At 38.9% G+C, this 22338-nt stretch overlaps 1 protein-coding gene across 2 annotated transcripts in view; it reads left to right on the plus strand.

The window, feature by feature from the left end:
* syt7b (synaptotagmin VIIb) overlaps positions 1-21013 on the plus strand; it is a 190069-nt gene extending 169056 nt beyond the window's left edge. For both annotated transcript variants that reach the window (XM_061742547.1, XM_061742558.1), the window contains 6 exons: positions 8228-8363; positions 11784-12051; positions 12133-12302; positions 12618-12732; positions 12855-13054; positions 16903-21013. In XM_061742547.1, the coding sequence (XP_061598531.1) occupies positions 8228-8363; positions 11784-12051; positions 12133-12302; positions 12618-12732; positions 12855-13054; positions 16903-17007 (994 nt within the window). In that variant the 3' untranslated portion in view covers positions 17008-21013. The remainder of the gene's footprint in view (positions 1-8227; positions 8364-11783; positions 12052-12132; positions 12303-12617; positions 12733-12854; positions 13055-16902) is intronic.
* Positions 21014-22338: the final 1325 nt, after the last annotated feature.

Consider the following 22338-nt stretch of genomic DNA (forward strand, 5'->3'; position numbering starts at 1 on the left):
TGGCACGAAGCCAAGAGTGGACGAACTGCTCAGATGAAGGGTTGAGAGAAAGAGAGTGAGCTGGGGGAGAAACTGAGATTTTGTGCTCTGCGTGACTTAATAAACGCCTGGCCAGTGATTGGACGCGCGCCGCCCCCAAGGCACACTGGTCTTTGTAGTTTTTCAAAGCGGCCATTTTAAGAGGCATCCGAAGCTGGTCCCAGACTGAAGATTGAGCCAGCTTTAAAGAACTAATTCACATTCACAAAATGTCCACAAAACATTCATGAGTCCAGAGTTCACATGACCACATGACGGCGGCACAACATATATTTGAGACTAACTATTATAGTCTTGTTCTATAGCTGCAACTATGACTACTGACTCTAACACACTAGAGTTTACACTACCTAGAGATTTACCAACACCAGCTAGAGGTTTACTAAACACTAACTATAGGCTTTACTAAACAGAAAGGTTTTAAGTTTAGTTTTAAAGGTGGAGGTGGTGTCAGCCTCCTTAACCCAGATTGGAAGTTGGTTCCATAGTAATGGTTCCTGATAGCAGAACGCCCGCCCTCCAAATCTACATTTGGATACTTTAGGAACTACGAGTAAACCTGCACTCTGAGAACGGAGAGCTCTGCCAGGAACATAAGGCACTATCAGGTCTTGCAAATAATGCAGAGCTAACCGTTTTGGGCTTTATACACAAGGAATAAAATTTTAAATTGGATTCTGAATTTTACAGGATGGAGCGACGCTAACACTGGAGAGACGTGGTCTCTCCTGCTGATTCCTGTCAGCACTCGGGCTGCTGCATTTTGGATCAGCTAGAGCCTATTCAGCAAATTCCTTGGACATCCTGCTAATAACACATTACAGTAATCTAGTCTAGAAGATACAAACGCATGAACTAGTTTTTCTGCATCACTCTGTGGGAGGATTTTCCTAATCTTTGCAATATTATGGAGATGGAAAAATGCTATTTTACAAACCTGATTAACATATGGTTTAAATGACAAATCCTGATTGAAAACAACAGCAAGGTTTCTCACAGTTGCACTGGAAGCCATCGCAACCCCATCTAATCCCTTCCTAAGATGCTCTGGACCAAGAATGATAACCTCTGTTTTATCTGAATTTAGAAGCAAGAAATTTCCGGACATCCAGTCCTTGATGTCCCTAAGACATGCCTGAAGTTTAACTAAGGGTTCTGTTTCATCCAGCTTCATAGACAAATAGAGCTGGTATCATCAAAATAACAATGAAAGTGTATGCCGTGCATAAATTTATTGTGCATAAATTAATAAAATATCTCTGATGTAGATAATAGTGGAACTCACCTTGTGTGTTTTGGTAGGACTTATTGTTGATTTACATCAATTTTCCCCAATCCAGGTTCTCTGGGCTAATGCCCTGCATGTTTTAGATCCCTGGTGATCCATTAATTTTAATCAGATATGTTGGTGTGGAGAATCATCTAAAATATACAGGGTGGTGGCTCTCAAGGTCCTGAATTGGGGAAGTCCAATTCAAACGGTTTTGCGTGTTTGATGCTGACAGACGTATATTATGGACTGTAAGATCAAAGTAAGGAGCCAAACACCCATATAAAGATAAAAAGATAAGAAAATCAAGAAATAAAAATAAAAGTAAAATGTGCAAACAAAAATAAAAAATAAATATAATTAAAGCTGCAAGCAGCGATGAACGGGCCCTCGCACTCATGGCCAGCGCCCCTCATAAGCATATCAGAAATGACACCACCCACAACTTTCTATGTCAAACCATTCAAAAGTTATGGCAGAAAATAGGAACTATGAAATATCGACCAATCAGAAGAAGGGGCGGGGATAATTCATGCCAATGAAGGTCAAGTACTCAATACCGAGTCCGATGACACCACCCACAACTCTCTATGTCAAACCATTCAAAAATTAGAGCAGAAAATAGGGACAACCAATCAGAAAAATGGGGGGGGCTAATTCAGGCCAATGAAGGTCAAGTACTCAATACCGAGTCCGATGACACCACCCACATGTCTTTATCACAACCTGTTCAAAAGTTATGGCAGAGAAAAGTTTTCTAGGGGTCGCTGTTGAGCCATTTTGCCACACCCATTAATGCAAACCATTAAATATCAAATTTTCCGCCAGGCCTGGCTTCCGTGCAAAATTTGGTGACTTTTGGGGCACGTTTAGGGGGGCAAAAAGGCCCTCCTTTCGTCAGAAGGATAAAGAAAAAGAAAAAGAAAAATTCCTACAGATACAATAGGGCCTTCGCACTGTCAGTGCTCGGGCCCTAAAAATAGAAAGTGCGGTGCCATAAAAATAATTATAAGTATATAAAAAGTGTTGCACTGTCCTGGTTATTGCACAGTGCGGTTTGTTGTTGGTCAGACTGACTGACTGACTGACTGACCCCCCCACAGTCCCTCTGTTTTTCAGTTCTTCTTCTTTGCCCTCCTTCCCCCCAGTGAGGAGTTGAACAGTTTGATGGCACGGGGGACAAAGGAGTTCTTCAGTCTGTTGGACCAAAGCATTAATCTGACCATTTGGTGTGTATCCATCTACTTATCTGTCAATCACCTTCAGAGCTGCAGGGGTCTGCTGGAGACTGTTCCATCTGTCTTTGGATAAAAATCAGGGGTACAGCCTGGACAGATTGCTAGCCGAGTACCGCATATTGGCAAAAGAAACAAAACAGACACACACACTCAGATGATCAAATCAGAATCAGCATTTAGCCTAAAATAATTTTATTTAGACTGTGGAAGGAAACTGGAGAACCCAGAGAAAATCCATACAAGCTTGGTGAGAACATACAAACTCTGCCTGGAAACCAGTAACCTTGTAGCTGTCAGGCAGCAATGCTGTTCAACCAGCCACCGGGCTGAGAGAAGTAAATAAATGTTGCTTATAACTTTTACCTGAATTGGCCAAGTGTGTGTGTGTGTGTGTGTGTGTGTGTGTGTGTGTGTGTGTGTGTGTGTGTGTGTGTGTGTGTGTGTGTGTGTGTGTATGCATGTGTGCGTGCGTGTGTTAAATAGGCCTTTTTTTTTTTAAATGCAATATATTCCAATCCAAGGAGTAGGAGAAGAGCAAATGAGGGGTAACACTATCCACTGCAGCCACAGCTTTGTTAACACTAAACAACTGGGCTTTTCCTTTTTTTGTTTCCATTTCTATTATTGCTCAGTCTTCAGTTTCTCAGATGCCAGTATTGTATGAGGACCCTTCACTCTAGCAGCTAACAACAGAGAATGTGGTGTGCTGTGGAGAAACATTTATTGAGTTAGTTACGGCAAGAAGAACCAGCACTAGTGAGTAAACACTGCTGGACAAGAAACTGAAACATATTGTGAGTGAAGCACTGATCATTCTAAAAGAGGAAGAGAAGGGATCCATTTTTGTGTATATCTACTTATTTATATAAAAAAAAATCAAAAACATCCATCTCAAGGCAGTAGGTGCTAGATGGCATTTTTAAAACCAATAAATAGTTTCCAAACAACTGTTCCAGCACATCAAAAACATGTGGGACACATAAAAGTGACAAGAAACTGATGGATGAGAAGCATTTTCATTGGTTCTGCTCCTTAATTTGCTTTTGATTTCGTAGTAAACATATTTGAAATACACACTGGTCATGGGAAGAACAAGAAAAAAAGTCCAACTTTATGATTGTTTCAGAGAACATTTTCAAAATTATTCATTTTTTATATGACAATATGAAATGTAGGCATGAGGCTGGGACTGTCAAAGCCTCATTTTTATGAAACTATTTCTCTGCTATAAAGCTATAAAAAAATACATGTATAAAAATACAATAAATATGTCCCCATTTACCAAAATCATTACGAATATGGTGATTTAATCCCAATTAAGACTTCCATAGTTTTAATAGACTAATTACACAAAGTTACTTGTAAAAACGTATTGATGCATCAACAATAACAAAATATAGCCGCAGGCTGCAAAAATCGGGCCCTCACACTATGAGGCCCCGTCTCCCCGAAGCCATCGGTGCAGAGCATACCCCCCGTCCATAACACTTTCCTGACATTGATGCCTTTCCTGACATCAATGACAATACTGTGCAAAAGTCTGAGGGACCTGTATTGCACTTTTTTTCCCATCAGTTTGAATGACCATCCAGATTCATTTGAATGTCATTTTTGTATTTTTTTTTTTTTTTTTATGTTTTTATCCCGTTTTTTTTCCCCATTTTATCACCCAGTGCTCCTACCTAACAGTCCTGGGCATTGCCATCCTCTACCAACCCCGGGTGGGCCCCGCACTGAGCTCAGGTCTCCTCCTTAACCTGAGGAGTGAGCAGGCCGCATCTTTTCACCAGACAGGGTGGGGTTTCTCCGGCCGGATGTAGCGCGTGGAAGGATCACGTTATTCCGGCCGGATCCTCCCCACCCCATCTGGCGCCCCGGTTGGCCAGAGGGGGCATGTATAGCTAACTTCAGTGCCCACAGCGTCCCCGGCGGGAATTGAACCCAGGACCTTCTTGCTGTGAGACGGCTGCACTACCTGCTGCGCCACCGTGCCCCTCATTTTTGTATTTTGATATAAACAGAAGGAAGAGTGATAATATTAGAGTAAGATTGTTGACTTGATTGGTGGATTACTGAATATTTTCTAATAACTGGCATCTCCCTATACGCAGAATGCACGCTGTGCGTAGGGCCTCTTCTTCTACGAAGGGCCACATTTTGCGCGAGGGGACACATTTACATGGTAGTGCCTATGCACATCCAAACGTCATGATTTCATATTTTGAAAAAACAGTGACAGATTCTCCCTACACTATTAGAGTGTATGGATTTTTTGTCTTGTCAGAAGGCAACTGATCCTATAATTTGACTGACCTAGGACAAACAAGTGATTTTTTATAATTTCTTTACTGTGTAAGCACCAGAAATTGGTTACTTCCCATTCAATGGCTGCTCATGGCGGCCACATTCAAGTAATGATCACGATACAAGAGACAGTCAAATAGGAACCTTATGACAATAATATGTTCAGATTTAATTTTGATTGGATGAACAAATCCGTAAATAGAGCACATAATGAAAATGTATACCTGACCAGAAGGTGGCGCTAGAGAATTCAGCCAATATTGTTGTATCCACATGTTCAGGATGAAAACATTATTTAATGGTTCACTTTTACAATCTGTGTTGGTTTTATGGCAAGTTGATTTGTGGCTAGACATCAAACTTTGCCATCCTTTCATGGGATAACATAAATGACAGGGTTACAGTACTCACTTTGATGTCATCCTCTATGAGTTTTTATACTGCCTGGACAGGTTTGGTGTGGATCATCTCTACCCACTAAAACAGGGTTACATTGTTCAAAAAAAGTAATTTGCAATTTTCAAAGCACACCAGACAATTTCTCGGAGGAGTATCGCACATTCCAATGTATGCAAAATGACTAAGCCATTTTTGGATGTTTGGTGCAAAACTGTGGACTTCCTGTACATTTTAGAGTACGGTCCCAAGATACTTTTTTTCTGATATCAATTAATTTTCTCATAGGAATCTGTGTACAGATTTTCGTGCATGTAGGTTATACGCAGTCCCACATCTAACGTCAGTGGGCACTGTTGAGAGATTTTGCCCATTCACGAATTCATTATCCCAAAAAATTTTACTTGGGGGGGGGGGGGGACTTTTCCATTATGTTAAAGGCCTCAAAATTGCGATCCTTTCGGCACAAAGAAAATACTAATAAAGAATTATTTCAGTTTCCAAAGGGTCCTCGCACCCTTGTGCTCGGGCCCTAAATACTTCTCGTGATAACTAATTTCACAGATGTATACACAATAATTAAAACTAAAGTGTTAATGCAAAACATTATCTGTCACCATCTCTTATGTCTGAAATAAAGACAAATTATTAAGTTGCTTAATTGTGGTAAAGAGTTAGTATATATTTAATGAGCACCTCAGTACAAGTGACAGTAGTTGCAGAGGGAGACAGCCAGGTGTTATGTCGGTAAATGACAATGTTGCCTGATGTGTTGGGCGTTTGACATCAGTGGCTATAAAAGCATTGTTCCTGACCTGCTGAGAAAAAGATTTAGTTATGTTTCTGCTGTCTTCATCAGCAGACATCTGCAGAGGTGAGGCACACTGTGCAAGGCTGAGAAACAGAAACTATTAGAGTTTGTATTGAATCAGTCCTGCATTGTTAGTGTTCTGACCTGGAGATCACAGGAAATCATTGCAGAGTGACGAATCAGTTCTTTTCTATTCCACATCGCATCACTTTTTTTTCCCTCATTCAGTGTCCCTTTACTTCTGGCTGTCTCTCTGCTCTACAACCCCTGTCCATTTATCAACCCTCCTTTTTGAGCATCCCTCTGTTCTTCTTGCCCATGAAACATGTCAGATCGCTTCCTTTCTCAGCTTCAGTACATCTGACTCTGTACTCAGATGTGGTTTGTTTTGTTTCTTGGTTTCTATCCCATCATACTTTTCATCTCAGTTTTTATTTCAGATAATGCTTTTGTGTGTTTCTATGTTGATGTCTCCGACTCACATCAGCTTGTGTCAATAGCATCATTTTGTTCAGTCTTTAAATCCATAAAAGGTTTGACTATAGTGACAATTCTTTCTTCATTTTTTCTAACCTCCATTGTCTTTAAAATGTCTCTTTGTGCACAATCTTTTCCTCAAAAATCAACAAAATGTAACTTGCTGGTGTTTAAGACCTCATTTGCTTAATTTTAATTGTCTGACTCTCATTTACTTGTTATTTTTTCAGTCAGCCTCTTCCCACTCACAGTGATAAGTGCTCATTAGTCTTATTTATACCAATATGCCTAGACTATTGAATCTCCTCTCCAAATAGTTACATAATGTGATCGAGTAGCAAATTACTTCCATCTTTTTTCCAGATATATTACTTTCCAAAGACTTATAAACATGGTCTTTATTGATGGCAAATCTTCACAGCAGAAATAAATCTAGTCTACGTTAAGTCTGTCATCTCGGCCCACCATCCAGCCGAGGAATGGCCACCTTCGTTGAGTTTTAATCCCTGTTTTTTCTCTCTCTCTATCTTTCTCCACAGTCATCTCATGCTAACTCAGAATGAGAGATTGACTGAAGCGACGATTCGATGCGATCTGTTGGATTCCTTATAGGCTGTTGTTATTTTTAATGAGTTTTATGAATTATTTTGTGAATTAGGTCATATTGAACTTGTTTCTTTGTGTAAACTACCTTGAGATGACATTTGCTGTGCATTGGTGCAATGCAAATAAATGATCTGAATTAAAGTGGGTTTAGCCTGAGTTTCCATAAATAATACCATTAACCCTAAGGTAATGATTTAAATAATAAAAGCAATAATAACACATTATATTTATAGGTGTCGTTCACAAAACTCAAGGACACCTTACAGAAGAAAATTAATTATGCAAATAACAAAAGAGCAACAGATTGGCAAAATGCCATTGAAATAAAAATAAAATACTGAACTAACAAAACAACAGTGTCAAATGATATGTTATATATATTAAATTTGCTTGCTGCTTGAGGGACATACATGTTACAGAGAAATATTTCATGTCCAGTGATAGGCATACAATTTGTGGTTATGGGTATGTTATGCTGCTTTTAAGACAACTTGATCGAAAATAGGGATTGTTGCATTTAGAAGACTGAACCTGGATACCTGTTTAAACTTGTTTGCAATCTGTGCACAAAGATAAACTAAAATAAGCTAAATGGCTACTGGTCAATCATATTTTTGGAATTTTGTTCATTAAACTATCAGGGATGATTCGTAAAATGTAAATTAAAAAGCAGACTGCAATAATTCCAGATCATTAAAAAGTCAATTGTGTAGTTTTTAGTGCTATGTAACGGCAACATTGCAGATTGCAGGCAATTTAAAATTCCTTGCTCTTCTGTGTGTTTGACAGAGAATCTACAGATTGCTAAAAATGTAAGCCACATAATTAAAATGCTAAAGAATTAAACACATAGTTTAGAATAGCTTCACTGATTCCAGTTAGGACAATTCGGTGTACTGTAGGCTATAAAGTCGAAGGTGCATGAAGGTGCATTGATCAAGATTTCCCTTTTATTAGAATTGAAAAAACAAGCACAACTCATGACAAACAAGAAAGATCTGTGGATAATAATACATATTATTTGAGCACAGTGCAGATTATGACCATTTTGATTTTGGTATGTTTGTGTTTGTGTTTTTCCAACAGAACTCCTGGCAACAAACCAGGCAGCAGTCCCAGAGGTCAGACTCCAGATGAGGCAGGACGCCGCCAGGGACAGAGCAACGAGGCCAACTCTTCTGTTTCTGACTTGGCCAACTCAGTCACCAGTGACATGCTCATGGTAACACATAAATTCATCTTACTACCTCCAGAGCCCCATGAGTCACATTTCATTGATACACTAGAAACTCATCCATGCTTTTTAAACTCCATCCATCCATTATCTAGACCCGCTTATTCCAGTTCAGGGTCACAGGGATGAACTGGAGTCTATTCCAGCTCTCTTCAGGTGGGTTTTAAATGTAGTAAATGAAATGACATGAAAATCACACAGAAATGTTGAGACAATGTGTAGGAAAATTAACCAAAAGAACACATGAAATCTGGAGAAAAAAGAACAAAATCAACCTTTTAGTTGATTTTAATAATTTACTAGGTTATACTGGTTTATACTGGTTTTTTGTTGTGAAGAGAGAGTTTAGTTAAAGGCGAGACTCTACTGACTAAAAGAATGAGCAGATAAAACTGGACTCTCCCTGAGAGACAGGGTGGCAGAGACTCAGAGTAGAGTTGTTTCTTCTCCACTTTGAGAGGAGCCAAATGATGTAGTTTGGTCATTTGGTTAGGATGCCTCCTGGACACCAATCTAAAATTTTGCCACTTTTTTCCAGTAAATTGTTCTTTTTACCAGTGAAAATTATTGTGTGGTACTTTACATAACATGTTTGATTTTGTTTGTTCGTAACATGCTGTAAATAATATATTATATTGGTTTATGAAAAGGCAAGAGAAAAAAGCTGAAACTGAGTTTTATGAGAGGTGTTACATCTTCCCAACTCTTTTATCACTCAGAAAGAACTGTCTCCAGCCCACTCAGTTCTCCCAACCTTTGGAGCATTACAGTTAGTTACTGGCAACAACTTTTCAGAAATATACTGAAAGCCTTCTCATTTGAGAGGGTACTATGAGCGCTTTATTCAGAAAGATTCAGTAATTAGCAGTAAGGGAGCATGCAGTGACGTGGGTACTGTGAGAATATGACAGAGATGGGTATGAGCACTTTGTAATTATGTGGGTTTCATGGTGTGTCTGAGGAATTCATAGCAGTGGCGCTTTAATGATAATGCTCATCTTGGGCAATTTTGCCCAAGGCGGGTATATATTACACCGTTCTCCTTTTATGGTGAAAAAATACTCCTCCTGCACTTTTGAGCTACTTTGGTGCTAGACTTTAATGCGTAGACTGTACAAAGAGGAAGAAGAGTTAACTGGCATCCAACGTCATATCATAAATACAGCCAAGCCTCTGAAATATCCTACCTGAGAGCTGTTGGGAGGGTTGGGGTCCTGTCAGTATCTCCATGGTTCTTATCAGGATGTTCTCTGACACTGCTTTCAATGTGTGAGATGCTCACAGATGCATGAAGAGTGATGCAAGAAAGTGTCTTCACCTCAATTTTATCACACACCCACACATTTGCAGAGGCTTATATATTCCTTTTTACCATAAGTCTATCAATAGAGGAAATCCCATGAAAAGACCTAAGTCAACAAGAGTTTCCATCACCATATCTATATTTCCTGCTTTCCTGACCTATAGACTCTTTGGCACTCATTTCTCCAGAATGTATAAGAAGTGGTCATAAATGTTTCATGAAATATTTTTCAGTAAACATATTTCACAGACTACTTCTTTGAACAAGCGTAAATAATGCATTTACTGGGGACTACTTCCATCTATGGACTGTTAGACTTTTTGAAGCTTCTCAGTGTTTACAGTCAGACACTGTTTGCAGGATTGGCTTACATGAACTATGGTACCCACATTGACTGCAAGGAATAAACATTTCAGTGGTACAGTTTAGTTTAAGTTTTTAACACAAAAACTAGACATCAGTAGCAAAGAACACTGGGAAGGTTTCAGACATTAGAATCAGTGGCATCCTTGTTAGCAATTCTGTTTATCAGGCAAAGATTAGAGGTTACTTAGCTAATACTTATAAGAATAGTTGCATTTTTTGCATACACCTTTTGCATCTGCAGCATCTAATGCAGTCAGATTGTTTGGGTTTGTAGAAAATAAATTAAAGTGGAGAATATAAATACAGAAAAGGGTGAAAGAAACGAGGACTTCTGGAAACACAGAAAGTGCCCAATTTTAGAAAAAGCAATTTAGGCCAGCGATTGGGTGTAGCACTGCATAATGAAAAGTGATCACATTCCGCATGGAGAATAACGCTGAGCAGCACCATCAGAAATAAGTGGGAAAATCCAGAATGGGATATTAAACTTCTTAAACTGCTCCTCAAGTAATGCCTCCAGCTCTTTCCCTGATTGATAATACATTTTTAGACTGGAAAAGCTCTACTTGATATCTTTTTAATTATGTCCTTTTTTAAGTTTTGCATTTGCATTTCCAATTCCTTATAGGTCTCACCAGATGTTAATTCTTTCTAATGATTAGCATCTAAACTGTTGTTGGTTAATGGTTCACATTTTGATATATGGTAACTTCAAAAACTCTTTTTATTTTTCAGTTTGAAAATATATTTTGAATTTTCTTTTTGAAACGAACTTCTAGTTATGATAATAACTGCAGGCAGCAACTGGCAGCAGGAAAATGAATACAAGTGAAGGTGAAGGTTGCAAAGCGGATGCTTCTAAATTGTCTTCCATTTCATTAAAAGTGAATGTAATTCAAAACATTCAGCAATGCCTTGTTGCAAATTATACTTTGTCGTTCTTGGATTTTTTAACAAAAGTCAACCCAATCTAGTGAAAAATAGTGATTTGTGAGGTTAAGAGAGAATAGCGGAGAATGCAATTGTTAGCTCTTGGAGTCAGAGGCGTTTTTTAATAATTAAAATAATGACTGAGAAAAATGTTTTGCATTTTCAAGGTCCCATGAACATGATAGATGTCTCTAGTAAATTAGCATTGAATGAAGCAGTTGTATTTTGGAGGAAAACAACATTTCAGAAACCACTGAATCATAATTGTAATGGTTGTCATTATTGTATGTATGATAATGATTTATCCATATGACATCTGAGAAGTGCACTGTGGGGATAACCGCAATAGAGTGTATCTAACATGGACACCACATTTTTCTTCAGCCGGTGGACTCTTTAAGGGCAACTTTTCATACCCACAGTCTAGACACATTAAACTAAACAAAGTAGAATACTATTAAAAAAAAATGAAAAAGAAAAGCAAACTAGTGCTGATACAGCCTGGACCTTTATGTTGCTTGCTTTTCTGGGAAATGTTCTGTCTCTGTCTGTGTGCTGTCTTATAGGAGGCTTAAACAATTCAAAAACACCAGAATCTAAATCTTTTGGTTGTTGGCTTTACATCTTCTAAATCTAATGCCAATCTAAAAAATACGGTAAATAAACCACAGACCACAGAGAGATGCAGGATGTATATCTTTTGAACAACATTGCATTGATGTCTTTTTATAGTTAATTTCTTTATAGAGTTGAGCCTTATTATGAACCAAAACGAAAGTAACATTTACCTCTCCTCTCCTTTGTGTCAGCTGTCGCCAGGTTCAGAGGAGGAAGAACACGAGGGTCCAGTGTGTGAGAAGCTGGGTCGTATTCAGTTTAGTGTTGGATACAGTTTTCAAGACTCAACCCTCACCGTCAAAATTCTCAAGGGCCAGGAGTTACCTGCTAAGGATTTTTCTGGCACTTCTGATCCTTTTGTCAAAATCTACCTGCTGCCAGACAAGAAGCACAAACTGGAGACTAAGGTCAAGAGAAAAAATCTAAACCCTCACTGGAATGAGACCTTTTTGTTTGAAGGTATGACGGTGAAAACCTTTTTCTTTTTTTAATGTGGATCAACTGCATATTTCAACTTGATTATATGTGTCTCTTTGTCAGGGTTCCCCTATGAAAAGGTGGTTCAGAGGACTCTGTACCTGCAGGTTCTGGACTACGACCGTTTCAGCAGGAATGATCCCATAGGAGAAGTATCTATCCCACTCAACAAACTGGACCTGGCCAACATGCAGACTTTCTGGAAGGAGCTGAAACCATGTAGCGATGGCAGTGTACGTAAGGAGAAAGGCAGAAGTAGTAGGGGGAGGTGAAAATGAAGGGGATCAGGAAATAAGACTGAATGGGTGATGTCATTCCTGGCTGCTGTGATGCTCCCTGAGGGGACGTGGCAGCAAGCTGATGGGATAGGTGATGGAAGGGGATGTGAAGAGACTGACAGGTAGATGTGGAGCACAGGAAGCTAGAGGAGGAAACAGAAGTACACAGCAGGCAACAAACAGAAATAAAAAATGTAAAAAAAATATGAATAAAAAGATGTGAGCATAAACAGTTTGCTCCAACTGCTGTCATGTCTGATTTTTTTCCAGGGAAGTCGAGGGGATCTGCTGGTGTCCCTGTGTTACAACCCAACAGCCAACACCATCACTGTGAGCATCATCAAAGCCCGCAACCTCAAAGCCATGGACATTGGAGGCACTTCTGGTATAAATGCTTCTTTCTTTGATGCCCTTACTCATAACATACTTCCAAATGTTGTTTTTTTCTTTCTTTGCCAGAAAATGACATAAAATAGCATATACACTGATTTATTTTCCTCTCCTCAGACCCCTATGTAAAAGTGTGGTTGATGCACAAGGACAAGCGCGTGTTGAAGAAGAAGACAGCGGTAATGAAGCGCTGTCTGAACCCTGTTTTCAACGAGTCCTTCCCCTTTGACGTGCCTGCCCACGTGTTGAGGGAGACCACCATAATTATCACCGTCATGGATAAGGACAGGCTCAGTCGCAATGATGTCATTGGAAAGGTATCTCTTTTTCTCTTCTTTGCCTCTTCCTACGTCTTCTTCTGTTCATTAGCATCTGATCATCGAACCAGTCTCAACCACATTTCACTTGCCAGTGCTGTAACTGAGCCATAAGAGCCAAACGTAGCCCAGATTAGGACCAATGGTGTCCACTTTCTGGGATTATTTAAGTGGGAGACATACATTCTTCAATATTTTGTGTATCAGCAGTCTCATTACCACCAATGGCATCTTTCCTTTGTATTTTAGAGAGGTAGAGTAGATGAAAGGACTATACTTGGTTATGAGATGTTTAATTTGCATTTTGCACCTTTTTTAAAAAAAATAGTCAGCATGAGGTCCAGGATAGTAGCCATGCATGTGAATGAGCAAATCATTAAAGTAAAAAGCAAAACAAATACATCACATTAATAGTGGAAATCAAAGAAGTAACCAAATGAACAATTTCCATTTTAATATTTTACTTAATTTGAAAGGTGGGTCCAAACTTCTCCTAACTGAAGCTAGAATATTACTTTTGATTCAGTTGGCAAATTTAATTATCTGATTGATATTAAAACAAGGTTGCCCCCCCCCAAGAAAACCATTACATTAGGCTTGGGAAATTCCTCAAGGCTCCTCTTATTTGTTTGTTCATTTTATATGCCCACTTCAGTCTGTTCAGAGGGTGGCCCTGTTCATCACAGGGACACACAGTGACAAACAAGACAATCAGCATCACACACACTCTCACAAATTATTTAAAATGACCAATAAACCTCAGATGACTGTCTAAAAAAAATTCTGTTCACAAAGCGTGAACCCAACCAGGTTTTAAACCAAGAACCAAGGAGGCAACATTGGGTTTACCGCTAATAGTTCTTTCACTGTTTCTATGAGTATTTCCAGGTGTAGATTTTAGTGAACTCATGTGACAATTATTTTCGTAAACAAAAAATTGCAGTGGTCAATTACTTAAGTTGTTTATCAATTTATTGATATTAAAGAAAGATTCCAGAGTTAAACACCCCTAAGTCCGTTCTTAGAGGGTAAGGAGTGTAAATGTATTTTGTTAGGGACCAAAAAGTCAATTACAGATTTGATGGTAACTATTAACAATAGATGTAAAAAGGGGACACTTGTTTATTTTGCCATTATTAAAGCAGCACTATGTAACTTTTCCACCTTAATATCATATTTCCAGAGTCATTGTGATGGTACATCAACTTCCAACAGGTTTAATGACACCTCTGTCATGGTCTGAGGGGTCTGTATCACCTTCACTGGCACTACGTAACTTTGAGGAGCATGGTAGGAACCCTGCCACACTAAAAAACTACAAATTGCTACGGCTTTGACTGCTTTACGGCATACGTCACTTCCCCCTCCTTCCCGATTCGCAGTCGAGACGAAAATGGGCGGGGTGTGGAGCGCAGCTCCGCAGAAGCTGGTAACCCGTTGCTGCGTTGTGGCTGCAGCAGCTCCACATAACAGACGTGGGGAAAAGATCCTAATGGTTTAACTTTTCACCGCTTTCCTGCTCGGAGGCAGAACCACGCAGGCCAAGTATCTGATATAACAAAGTAAAAGAGTCTTCGGCTCGCTTGGATCGCGGCTGTAACGACCAAACAACCTTCCTCAGTAAACAAACTAACACGCACACAGACGGGGGTCGGATCAAAACACGGGTTTATTAAACTACAAACAAACAAACACTCATAACGACCGGGGTCGGATCATTCATACGGGTTTTATTCCCCACTTCTCCAGCTAAACGCAGTTGCTGGCCAGCTCTCTGCGATGCGATTAACCCCAATCTTCAGATAAAACTAGTTTGTTGAGGAAAAGATATTAACTCTATTTGTAGCTGCAGAGGAAAAAAATTATCTCACGAGGAAAACAAAAATATTGCTCACGCCTCGGAGCCTCTTCAGCATAATATAGCAGTCAAAAAAAAGAAAAGAGAAGTAAGAGTAATACAAAACATGTACTGTATGTTGTACTATTATACTAATTTATTGAAACACATGGCGAGTCAACCATTTACCAAAGCAGCTGCCAAACACTCCTAAACAAGGTAGCCTAAGACGTTGGTTCTGCAGAACTGCGGCAGTAAATCCTTACTAAAGAGTGGCGCTCCGACGAGGAGCTCCACTCTTTGATAGGGGATTTCATATGGATCCAGACCGTTAATAATCATTATTTTCTCCATATACCGCTCCCTGGCTTCCTTGTTTAAGGTATCCCGGTAAATTCCAGTTCCTTTCCAACAGTTTAACATCTTTTTTTTGCATTCCGTCTGTTCACTTGGTGAAACAGAAAAGTAGTTTTGAAAGTCCGTCCCGTCTTCATTCACTATCAAAACAAATGCACGTGACCGGGACAGGAGTTTTCCGGCAGTACGCGCTGGTGCTCATGGGAAATGTAGTGTTCTTTCTGGTAAAGCACTACCGCTTTTGTCCAAAAGATGCCGCCAAACTCAACAAAAGCTGAAAGTTACATTGTGCTGCTTTAAGTACCAGACCAGTTCTATGGAAGCAGAGCCCATGAACTCTTTTGATACCCTTTTTGAATGTATTTTGTGAAACAGAAGTTTGCTTAACTTAGTAGTCTCCTTGTGCAGACTAATGACAAAGTAGCTGAGAAGAGAAGCACAAATTCCTATACAAACAGTCTTTTTTATTCCCTTTGTATACCGGTACATATACAAAGTTAAATTTACCTCAGTTTGTCTGTAGGGACCCTGTAAACATTCTCTTAAGTTGAATGGCCTTTTTGGGTCATGTCAGAGGGTTAAAATAGCAATTAATTCTGTTTTGGGTAGATGGCCCTCTGGGTTAACATTGGGATGACCATTTTCCTGCAACTGTTTATTTCTTTCATACTAAAAACTGATTTGATGCACATTTTTTGGTCCCTAAAGAAAGTTTAAACTCCTTGCCATCTCGTAATAGTCCTTGGGATGTTTGAACTCCAGAATTCTCATTTTTCATGTAATCATTCATTTATAAACTAGCAGTGAAAACCATCCACTCATCCATTATGTGTCACTGCTTATTCTTTTCCAAGGTCACTAGCATCTCTCTTTAGATGATATTAAAGGGTGCGAAAAAATGGATGATTAAACTAGAATTTCTGGCACATTTAATGGGAATTATTTTCTGATGTTAAGAAGCTGGTTAACTTCCAGGTTTTCAGCAGGGATGGCAGCAAATAAGGCCTTGAAAGTTAAAACTGTTTCTTTTTGGCTTTTCCTCTTCCTTCAAAGTGTTATGCGACTGTAACAATCCTAATCCGTTGTGAAAAGTGACTGTTTGTTTGCCTATTTTAAATCAAACACCCACTAATGTGTAATTATAGATGTATGTTAACGATTGGTTTTGACATAATTCAGCAATGTATAGATTCTGTGTAACACTCTGGAAAAGCACCAAAGCTCAAATGAAATCTTTGTTCCTTCGGGCAGAGTAAGAATAAACTGTATTTGTGCAGCTCAGATGAGCTCCGCCATTTGCATCTAACTGCAAATCCGAAACCACAACACATTATCCTCCTACATGCAGCAGTTATTGTAGGTTACCCATTTTACCAAACACAATGAGAGCCTGTTAGATGACAATGAAAACTTAAATGATATTAAATGTGCACATTTGCTACAGAGATCTCATTCTGTGTGTGCTTGAGAATAGTGACAGTGTTCAGCGCTCACGGGGTAAGAAACTCCTCTTTGGGTTTGAGCTGAGGCTTATTGATAATAGAAGGGCTGCATTTAAGCCTGAGACCAGCAGTATTTAGGGAATGCTCTTTGCAAATAACAAAGATCCCTGTGTGGTATTACATAAGTTGAATGAATTCTCTCTTTCCAACAGATTTATCTTTCATGGAAGAGTGGTCCCGCAGAGGTAAAACACTGGAAAGACATGATGGGTCATCCTCGTACTACTGTGGCTCAGTGGCACTCTCTGAAGGCATAAGGACCCAGCATCCAAACTACCTACAGTGATTTTCTCCCCCCACAGAATTCAGCATCAACTTCTCAGCCCCTATTCTCAACACATATTCTTTCCTCCTCAAATACAGTGTTGGGCTGTGCACCATGCATCGTCTCTTTGTCCTCAGGCCTCTTTGATATTCCTTACCGTCAGTCCTTATGACACCATTTTTAAATTTCAGCCCTTGTCAAGTTCGGATTTCCACCTGACTCCCTCCTGTCTGTCTGAACTTTAAAAAGTCTTTGATGTCTCTACTTCCTTGTGCCCTCTTTCTAGGATGTATCTTTTTCAAGATATTCCTCAATGTTTTTTCCATCATGTCAGGCATTCCCAGAATTTAACATCAGAGCAGTACCTCTTCCTACTCATTAATACAAACTAACAACCAAAACCGATCTAACTGCTTGTCAAACCGTCCTGTACGGCAGCAAGATGGACTATGTTCAAACATGCGTGTGAGTGTGAACGCCACTGGCCTGTGGAGCCCATTTGCCACCTACATCTGATGTGGTAATGAGGAGATTCCCACTCTGCTTCTCTGCCTTTTTTATGTTCAAGTCCTCCTTCATTTCTGCTCCTCTACACCCTTAAAACCCCTGAAAAATCAGGAAATTGGCGCAGGCAACGGAAGAGTGACGTGCTGAATTTAAAAAAGACTGGAACCAGACTCTTTGGCTCAATTTATGTTTGATCTTTTTCACTTTTCACTCTTACCACTGTAATAATTCTCCCTTGGCTGGAAACCTTTGTTGTCTGTGCGTGATGTGGGTGACGTGCTGTAATCCCAAATGAAGTTCTTCAACTAAAAAAGATGGAAAAGAAGGATGTGAAAATGAACATTTAACACTGGTCTGATAGGGAAAATGTAAAAAAATCTAAAATCAAAAAAGAACTTTTGTGAAAGAAATCTTGATGGACTGAAAAAAATGAGTACAGTGATTAATGTTGTGTTTCTTTCTTTCCAAATAACTGAGAATCAATCTGTTCTTCCAGACACAGAAAATAGGCAAAAATGTGCTTTAAAAAGTGTGTGTGTGTGTGTGTGTGTGTGTGTGTGTGTGTGTGTGTGTGTGTGTGTGTGTGTGTGTGTGTGTGTGTGTGTGTGTGTGTGTGTGTGTGTGTGTGAGAGAGAGAGAGGGAGAGATGAAGTATTTGCAAATGCACGTCAAGGTAAAAGGTATTATTGATTTCTTTTGTCAGTGAAATTGTGTCAGTGTCAGTCCACCCAAATTACAGACCAACATACAATACCTCCTAATGGCCTACATAAAAAACTTTTTTTTCTTGCTTCCTTTAATACAAAAAAGTTAAAAAAAAAAATTATCATCAAAACATTTGAACTTCATTCATGTTGCAGTGTCATAACTTTAAGATGAAAGCTATCAAATTTTGGAGCGGAAGATTCTTTTGGATGGTATTGATGATACGAAATTCATCAGCCTTGAAACAGAATCTAAAATCATGAAGGTGAATATAAACCAAGGCTTCAATACTTTTTCTGCCTAAAGCAACCTAGACAGCTTGTGGAAACAAGGATAAACTATAAAGCCACTACAAGTAGCAATATCAGCAGGAGCTGACACGTGAGCTTTCTTGTAATATGCTTAGCCCCGTGTGGTCAGAGGTGGTATTGCTACAGCGTCAGCGGGTGCCTTTAAGTGAAGAGCAATGGGGAAAAAAGAGTCGAGAGCAATAACTTGCAGAACAGGCACACAATTTAGGACTGAAGCCCTGGCATGCTGTGACAAGTACGTTCAGCCACATTGACATGCAGTGCCCTCTCAACCAGTTAAGTCACACTGCCCTTTTACTGTAGCTAAAGAAACTGCTTTTCTGACTTGAAAAAGTAATTGAATATTCATGAAATTGTTGCTATTAGAAGATATAGAATGATGTTAAAGTTAGACTGAACACTTCTATTCAAAGGTGCTGATCTCTCTCCTAAGCTCACAGCCGTGTTGAACTGCCTGGAGAGAGACACATACTAAGACATTCTGAAATGTTATTTTTTCCTCATCGAAAACATGGTAATTGAAATCATACATTTTCTGCATAGTTTTCTAAATTGTATTTGTTTTTCTGTAAGATTCTTAAGGTCCTTCTGTTTTCCTCCAGTCTGGTTATATTTGCACATATCCTGTAGGATTAAGGTAATGATTAGTAAAAACCCCAAACAACCATAATATCCACATTGTTACCAGTGAAAAAACCATACCTACATTAGAGAGACAAAACAAAAATATCTGAGAGCAAGGACCTCTAAAATAAAAACAAGTGTTGGTGCATTTTGGTTCAATACCAGTCTGTCATGCCAGGAACGAATAAGATTACTATTAAATGCAATCAGAAGAAAAAGAGCAAGACAGTCTACATTGAAAACTTAAGTTTTCAAATTTTTTATCTTTGTTGGTTTTGTAATTTGGCTGAACTGACAATTTATCAAAACAAACCGAAAGGTGATTTGTCAAGAAATTCCATGTGAATTAAATAAAACCTGTGAATGGAACCACACACGATCCCTGTGACACATGTAACGATGTCTTACTGAGATGCATCAAGCTGTGCATCATAGCCCAAAACACTGCAATGCGCCAACGTTATTGGACCTGATTTAATGCTTTTAAAGTGGTTTTGACCAAAGTGCAGGTCAGTCTTCCAGGTGTTTGCTTTACTGCCTGAGTGACCTTCATTGAGTCAAAATAGACACGTTCATATGAACGAAAACACATAAGAGTAATAATATTTGTGGGGAGGGGAGTACTCTTACATTCCACTGTTTGTTGTTGTCTACTGGATGTGTGCTTTGAACTTTGCTTTGAGTGATTGTATTTATCGTGGGTCCCTTTGTGTATATCTGCACTGAGTTCTGTTTTGCCAGTTTAATACAGAACAGCATTGTTTACTGTTTTTATTCTTTATGAATTGAAATGTGAAAAAAAAGAAAAAAAGGCTTCTTTTCTTTTCCTTTTAAATATTACTGCACTTGTTGAGGACAATGCTGGAACAAACCTCTCTTAAAAGCAGGGTTATTTTCCTCTTTTCTGGTTGGGCTGGAGAGGCAAATGTCTTACATATGAGCTAAGGGTGAAGGTTACAGGTATGATATCACAAACAAGCTTTATCGCAACCCGAGATCAAAGCTCTTTAATGATCATCATACAGCAGATTTTTATTTTTGGCAGAAGCGGCTACCAACATTTTGTCCTGAATGTCCTATCCATCCTTCCTCTCTCATCCAATTCACTAGAAAGGGAAGGGCAGCTCTTTAACATCTTTGCTGGCTCTCTCCCAAAACACCCCCATTGTGCACACATGCTTTCTGGCACAAAGATGTCAGTGTGTGCCTTATAAAACCTGCCACGCCTTGTTCTTCGCCATATGCGCTCTCTCACCAAGAGTCAGCAAGGGGGAAGGTAAAAAAAGGTGAGACATATGATAATCATCACCTCTCTGCATCACTGTTAGCTACATCTCAGGTCAGAGCGCAGCGTCGGAGCATCCTAAAATAAGCAAGAACAGTCATCTGTCTGTCCTGATGGCGCTGTGTTAAGCAGGAGATTATTTTGAACACAGCTGACACAGAATTACAATCCAAAGGCTTCGCGGGAGTCACTTCAATCAATGCAACTTAAATATTGGGTAATGATAAGTCAGGGTTCAGGTTATACTTAAGAAATCGAGCTAAAAAAATCCTCTTTCTAAGCTTTTCACCTGCCAAATACTACATACTAGTAAAGTTTACTGGACAAGCTCGCATTTCTGTTTTAGGGCATTCTCTTAAGGGACTGAATGAAAAAAAAGAGAGGTTAACCAGCAATATTTATGTTTATATTCTATATAAATAATTTCAAGAGTCCTGTATGTTTGAAAAAAATATCTGTATTTAGTGGGGTTTTTTGATATTTGTCTGTCCTTGCTTTCACTAACCCCTCTCTTTCACCCCCTTTTCTCTTTGTAGTCACACATCCATGGGGTGCACAATGTTAAATATCAGCCATTTATTTTTTTTAATGTGTACAGTGTATATAATAATATAAATGTGTACATAAAACAAAGATTCTTCTTGTCTGTATTGTTATAAATTTGTCATGAGCCTGTTTTTTTAATAATTTCAATATACTAAAAGCCATACAAGAATCACACGAAAAAAGGTTCACTCAAGCTGCTTTACTAATTATATCCACACATAAGTTGAGGAGGAGGTATTCAAATTGAAAACTTCTGAATATATTTAGCTTATATATACATATACATGGTTTGGTATGGTCCTTAGGAAATAAATAAAGGCCTTTCCTGAAGAAGAATATTGATCATATATATGGTCATATTCCAAAATCTGTATTGTTGTATTTACAGGCGCACAACCTCACTATGTGCAGTCAACAGCATTTGTACCATCATGGAAGTTGTCTTCTGAACTAGATGCTTATTTTGATGTACCGGGATATCCTGATAAAATCTAGACAGTCTTTCTCCTCCCTGGTTTCAATTGTGATTTATTAGACCATACAGTTTTCCACTTTTACCAATTAGCTAAGATACAGACAAGGTAGGAGCTATAATAGATTTTGCTTAAACTTGTTTGTTGTGCTTTTTTTTGCATGGTAGAGTTATCCTAAAAGGTTAGGAGTGTTAGATAGCATGAAAAAAAAGGTCTGTATTTATGTAACACATTTCAACCTTTTATAGGTCCCCCAATGTGCATAATCAGGCCAGAAACAGACAACAACAACAAAATCCAACAACATGAACATAATTTCCAGGGAGGCTGGTTCATAGATTTATAGATATCTCACAGTATCTCAGTAAAATATTGGAGTTGAAATTTAACTGGACAATGGAGGAGACTTATCAGTTAGAAGATATAGATTATTTAGCATCTTAATGGAAGGAAGGTGCTATTTAAGACTGCAGGCTATAGGAAGCTGGACATGAGCACATAACGGTGCACAGTCATGCCATTTCTTCATTAAAATCAACCAAATACCAACAACTAAAGTAGTTACAAACCACCATTTTGAACGGTTAAGAAGCGAGACAGTCTAATGTACAGATCACAATCATATTTCGATTTGAAGCATCAGTAGGGTATATGTTAACAGGAGATCTTATTAGGAAACATCTTATGTAAACGGTCAATTGGAATAGTTTAGTTGGAACGACAAAGATATGTACCTGCAAACATAACCAAGGTCTTTCTCATTAACCCATTCAAAACACATTTCAGCCCTGCTTATAATTACATACATGCAACATGCTGCTGTGCTAAAACACACACAGGGGCTCTACACACAACTAAAGGTTAAATAGGCT

The sequence above is a fragment of the Cololabis saira genome, chromosome 2 (assembly GCF_033807715.1).
Source record: "Cololabis saira isolate AMF1-May2022 chromosome 2, fColSai1.1, whole genome shotgun sequence".
In the NCBI taxonomy this organism is placed as follows: Eukaryota; Metazoa; Chordata; class Actinopteri; order Beloniformes; family Belonidae; genus Cololabis; species Cololabis saira.